Source organism: Melanaphis sacchari, unplaced genomic scaffold (genome assembly GCF_002803265.2).
Source record: "Melanaphis sacchari strain LSU unplaced genomic scaffold, SCAv2.0 Contig79_pilon_pilon, whole genome shotgun sequence".
NCBI classification, from domain to species: domain Eukaryota; kingdom Metazoa; phylum Arthropoda; class Insecta; order Hemiptera; family Aphididae; genus Melanaphis; species Melanaphis sacchari.
This window is the reverse complement of record NW_020271559.1, coordinates 1419493-1426295: the sequence shown is the minus strand read 5'-3', so window position 1 is coordinate 1426295 and position 6803 is coordinate 1419493. Positions and strand designations below refer to the sequence as shown.

Genomic DNA, 6803 nt, shown 5'->3' with positions numbered 1-6803 from the left:
TAAATTAATATCGAATGATTACTGGGCCTCACTGAGAAAGCAAAACTCGTGTGGAGGCCCAGGGTTATCTTAGATTACAAATAATTCTTATTGTTTAAGATACATATTACATTTTTAAAATACAAATAAAAGGTTTTTCATAGATAAATCACATAAATAATTCTAGAAATATTACAGGCGTTAATTAGAATGTTACATACAATTGTATATACAATTTTAAGTTTTACACCCATATTCATATCGTAGCCAGTGGTTAATTTTTTTTTTAAAGATGGGTAACGGTAAATTAACCATATCATTGGGCATCAAGTTAATTATTTGTGTTCCTAAAAAATAGTAAACTTTCCGGCAACTAGTTTTTGAGGGCCAATCTAAAGAAAATTTACCAGCTGCGTATCTGGTATTGACCCCATGATTTATAGGATCTAACTGAATATGTTTTTTCAAATATATGGTAATTGTTTTTAGGTATAAGAGTTCTATATTGAGAACATTAAAATCTTCAAATAGTTTTTCGGTTTGATATTTCCAATTTTTTTTATTTGCGACCCTTAGTATAGTGTTTTGGCATCTTTGCAGCGGTAAAAGGGCATTGTTATAGGCATCACCCCATCCGATTATGCCATACGACACAATTGACTCGAATAGTGTTAGGTATATAGTTCTGATATCTTTGAAAGGCAATATTTCACGTAATTCTTTCATTATGTATATCATTTTTTTTAGTTTGTTTGTGACGGAAGAAATCTGGTTTATCCATTTCATATCTGAGCACATTTCTATGCCTAAATATTTACAGCTTTTGACAATGCTAACAGAGTTACAATCACAACTTTCCAGTGTATAACAGTTGGATTCGTGGATTTTTATATTGTGTATGTGTGGTAAAGTTTGTTAATAGGGACAAATAGGTTACCACCTATTGTGTCCCAATTAAGCACATTCTACTGTATTGGCTTTAATTATTGTTTTAAATTGTAATTATTAATATTTCAATTTTAATTTTAGTTTTAATTATTATACAAAATATAATTAATCCTATTTCTATAACAATGATTTAATGTTTTCAAAAGAGGAAAGTTTTCGATTTTTTAATAATAAATCTAATAGCATCTTTTATTTGGCTATCAATTTTAATATCTTTCTTTTAAATAATTTTCAACTCTAAATTTGAACTTAACTTATTTCCTATAATCCTATAGGTCTAATTGATTTTAATAAGTTATTAGTACACTTATAGTTTTTTCTGTGTACTACTACCTAAATATTTTTGTTGTTTAAATTTTATTTACTATATTGATCTAGTATTGATTATAAAAAATTATAAAATATAGTTTATTTTATGATGAACGTTATTATTACAAGAAATATTAAAAACGTTTTTGAATAGGTAAAATAAAAGTTCAAAAACATTTTTTACCTTATTTTCAACTAAAAAAAATAAATAGGTATATTATATATTCATTCATGTATTGTCAGAAAATAAAATTTATATGAAAACATTGTTACTTTTGATGGAAGACATGATTAAAGAATTAATCTCAGTAATTGGACACAAAGAACGATTAATTTCAAATTTACAAGAATGGAAAATTATAGTTAGGAGTCAACTGATTTAGTATGGATGTTTTTTCTTCCATACATTTTAATTGTTTAAAATTCATTTAAGTTTTAAACTTAATAATAATTTGTTTTAATGCAAAGCTTTTTAAAATTCTAGTTACCTATTCATAATTTCTTAAACTTTAATTTTTATTTTAGCATAATCCACTTGAAATTGAATCCCGAGACAATATTGAAAGCATCTTTCTCGAGTTATCACAAGCTGAAACAAGTAATTTTATATTGAAAACTATCAGAATAGTTCTTGTACATATGTTGTGAGTAAATATTGAATGGTTTTAGAGTTTTGGTTAGTAAGTAAGCATTATTTAAAAACATGTTCTAATTTTAGGCTACAAAAACATTAACTAATTTAAGTAGTCTGCAGGTGAAAAGAAACGAAGATACAACAAATTTTGATTTGAAATCGGTGAAACAAGTAATTTTCTTAAGTCCTATGCAAATACAGTTGAGTGTTATTTATTTTAAAAATATTATGTGATAGTTTTATTTCTAAATACTACTAATTTTTTTATTTGTTTAGGAATTGTTAGATCTACTTAAAGTAATAACGAAGGAAAGACATTATTCGCTAATTATCAAGAAAAGGGTTTATTGGATAGCATAGACTGTAGACGATTGTGCAATTTAATTATTAATAAAAAGTTAAAAGATGATTAATAAACGGATTCCATCATCCAGGCTACACGAAATAGCTTATAAAATAATAACTGTGTTTAGTAAAGATTGCTCAGCGGTCTACTTCATTCCTTATCTTTCATATGGTCCTGATTTAAATAGAGCATATTATTATAGTGCATTATAATTTAGTTTTGCTAGTACGTACATTAAATATTGCAGAAAGTGTCGTTATTGTTATTGAAGATGGATGAAAAATGTTTTAGTTGATAAATAATTGTTGATTTATTCTATATATCTATGAAAAATAAATTATAATTATGATAGGTTATTCGTAAAAATGTTTTTACTTATATTATAAATTATTTTTCATGAAATGTAATATTATTCTGGCCATCTAGCTATTTTTTATATTTTTGTCTTTAGATACGAAAAATATTAATACAACTTTGTTTATTAAATATTAAAATCTGCAGTTATTAAAACTGTTTCTAGTTCAAACTATACATACAAATTTATTACTTTATCGCGAAATAAGTAATTATAATTATGGGAACCATCTTACGTGCTAAAAAAGGAAAAAGCAATTTATCTATAACGAATGATTTATATAATACTGACTATCATAATCAAGTAATATCGTTAAAACAAGTATTAAACTCAATATAGGAATAATTCATTAATAATAAAATATATATAAAAAAAATAATATATATTTTTCAATTGTATAAATATATTGTATTAGATTTATTTGTGGAAAGCATTTTGTAATAATTAATATATTATCTTATTTAAAATAATTATTATTTTGAGATGTTCGAATTGATTTTCTTTACTTATCTGATATCATTGTTAGCAGAAAGAAATGATATCCGAATCAATTCCAAAAATTGTCCCATTGTATGATGGCAAAGAACTAAAAATTAATCAAAAGTTAATAATGAATGGACTCGCTACAATATCAGTACGAAATATGAGATCTAAAGAGCATGCTATCAAAGTAAAGTTGATTTATAAATTTTTGAAACTTAATATATATGCTAAAACGTTACAAAGTCATAATAATAATATAGATTTGATATGTTTGATAATAATAATAATTATTGTAATATTGCTATATTATTTTATATACTTCTCTGATCTAATGAAATAGAGATTGATTCCTATAATACCCCATAGGTACGTAAGCACGTTACTGGAAACTTTCTAAGAAGGTCGAAATAATTTTATATGTATTGGACTTGAAAAAATAGTGTGATTTTGGTTGTCACATTTATTATATGTGGTTGAGTAGCCTGTAACCTTGGGTATAGACACGGTTTTATTTGATTAAAATGGTTGTTGGGTAATTTAGTATGCTTAGAACTAAGGTTATTATTTATTAAAAAATAAGATAAGTTACTTTTTGAGTTGGGGTTTTGAAATACTCTGTATATTTAATGTATAAACTATAAATCATTAAAATTGGATGAATGATTATTTGTACAGAGATTATGTTCTGCAGGAGATCACAAGAAAGATGGTTAGCTATTTTGCTCCACATCAGACACAGTAAAAAAAAAAAATAAAAATTAGAATTTAAAAATGTGGTACTTATAAATAACTTAAATGTTTCTATTGTTATTTATTTATGATAATAATATATTAATGATAAAAATAAACTAGACACACACACATATAATATATTTTATTTTACTTTTTATTGTGAATTATGATATATACATAATACGGGTAAACAATTATACAGAACTAATTAAATATATAATATATTTTTTTTGAACTGAGTTGATCTTGTATAAAAACACTAAAGGATATTTTAATTGTTGTTTTATCGTTTGATATAAATAAATATCTAAAAGACAGACTTTTATTAATGGTATGACAAGATTTTTCTTGTGATGGGTACCTAATCTAATCAAGAAATTTATTTTCATTACTTTTTTATTATTGTTAATATATATTTAAATATTATATTATAAGTTATATTAATATTTACCTATTATCTACGTATATTTTGTCTTCTGGTTGGTATAGTTGTAATTAATTTTTTTTATTCATTTAGGAGTCTATCTACTTCGGTTTGGTTCACTATTAAGTTAAATATAATATATTTAATATATATGCTACTTTTCATTCATACATACATCATTGATGTTCTAAATTTTTGATTCTAATATCTACTCTTATCTGTTACTTCAGGTCTCGACCATACTAAAATCCATGATCCACTTGTAAAAAATAATTAATTAACATATTAGTAAAATGTATACTTACTATTCTGACAAGAACGTTTCATCAAAAATATTTCAATAGTATTTTAAAAACAATTATAGCCATACAATGACACATATTTTTAAGCTTTAATTGTACAATGCAGAAAGCTCTAAGAACAGAATAATACAGATTAATTTTTTAGATATTTATATAATATCAGTATATTTATAGTATATTTACATAGGTAAAACGATAGATTTATATAAATATTTATAAAAAAATATTAAAGTATTTACTAATCTATAAAAGTGTAATGAAACTTAAATTTCTTACTTCTAATATAATATATAATATAATGAAAGTATTTAAATTACGTATGTTTATTGTCAGAAAAAGAAAACAATTATAGATATACAGTAGCCAAGTGTATAGCATTGAGGAGTAGATCACTGTAATTGATATATTAAATTTGAATTCAATAAATAATCATTACATAGTATGAAATACGTAAAACGATTTTAAGTGGAGACGGTCTATTATTCTATTATTATTAAACTATTTGAATATTTCATAGTGTATGTAAAAATATATAATAATGTATCACGTATATAAAAGCTAAAAATATTTTTGAATTACAACAAAATCACTAAAACCTTTATGCTCCGTTAAAAAATTGAATTTGAACTTTAAATGTCTTTATAAGAAATCAAGTAAACATATTTTTTAGAATTTTTAGTTTTAGTATGAGTTAGGTTTTTATAAGAAATCTTTGATTGAATTTTAAAACTTAAGCTTTTAGTTATAAAAATTGAAGATTCATAAATTTATATTATAAAATAGCTTTTACATTTTTGGAATTTAAACAAATTTCGTAAAATTAGAAGTTATTTAATATTTTTAAAAAACTAAAAAGGTTGATAATAACTTATGAGGGATTTTTTATTACATTTTTTATTTTATTTATCGATATTTACAGTAAAAAACTTAAATACATAAAAATGTTTATAAATAACGCGAAAAAAAGAGTCAAAATATTTTGAAAACGATATCATATATAGAATATGTTATTATAAATAATTGAGAGAATATTATTAAGCATTCACAGTTATTAATTTTAAAGTTATATAAGTTTTTTATTTGAAATATTCAAACTTTTTTTGATTTATTAAAAACAGGGTTTATATTGTTTTAAAATTAATATGAAAAAGATCAATGATAACATTTTTAAATTTTACATTAAGATACAATTACTATGTATAATCATAAAATTAAAATTTATAATATTAAATATTTTAAGAATTACAGATTAAATTTTATTATTAATATTGTATTATAATTTATAATTATTATATACTAATACTTACAATTTTAAATAGAAAAGGAATTCATTTTTCAACCTCCATCGTCCTGAATTAAAAGGTTTAAATATTATACCTACTGAAAACCAACAAGAAAAAATTTTACACCAACACATTCTTAAAGAAGTAAAGACAATTCACGAGATAAAAACAATGTGACTAATAAAATTTTTTGAAATATAAAAATATTTTTAAAACATAATGTTGTTTTTTCAAGGAAATCACTTTGTACAATTAATGGGCCACAAAGCTCGCCAGAAAATTATCAAACCAACATCTCGAATAATAATCGTAATTATTTCTTAATAATTTATAAATTTTAAATAAACATATAAATTAGTATTAATTGTTAATTGTAAGGTGGTTATTTTAGTTAAACCAGATGCTACATTAATGGAAAATCATTTTCCAAAAAAAATTATAAAACCGATAGTTATATCCTCATTCAATCAACAAATCAAATGGGTTGACAGTTTAGTTTGTTATACTTCATGAATATACCATAAGTAGCTTTATTTTGTTTGTTTTGTTTTCAGTTACAGAACCCGAAGAATCAACTTTAAAAACAGATAAATTTCGTGTTCACGATGTGGAAATAAAATCTACTTTAATCGACTGATTTGAAAGTACTATAAATAAAGTAAAAAAAGTTGTTTATAATTTTTGTTAAGTTAATTTATTCAAAATCAATAGCCAATTGGATTTATACATTTACTGAAAGTTAAAAATATTTGTAAATAAGTGTATGCATTTTCTTTTTTAATGGGATAAAGTTTTTATTTAGACTGCTTACACTGAAAAAAGTTTATTATGTTTTTATAAACGTAAAAAAATAAAAAAGTATACTTATATAATACAAATGAAACTAAAGTAAATTTTGATTTCGTCGCTGCATATTATTTTTAAGTGATAAAATATTATTACTGTTGTAATTTTCGTATGCCTATTATTAATTAATTTTATTTATTTATTATGGTAAAAATATATTTA

At 22.6% G+C, this 6803-nt stretch overlaps 1 protein-coding gene across 1 annotated transcript; it reads left to right on the top strand.

Annotated features, from left to right (window-relative positions):
- The first annotated feature begins 2790 nt into the window (after window positions 1–2790).
- LOC112601566 lies at window positions 2791–6432 on the top strand. Its single transcript, XM_025349259.1, has 6 exons — window positions 2791–2874; window positions 3098–3241; window positions 5832–5968; window positions 6031–6104; window positions 6187–6294; window positions 6350–6432. The coding sequence occupies exons 1-6, from the start codon at window positions 2791–2793 to the stop codon at window positions 6430–6432; spliced, it is 630 nt and encodes a 209-aa protein (XP_025205044.1).
- The last annotated feature ends 371 nt before the right edge of the window (window positions 6433–6803 follow it).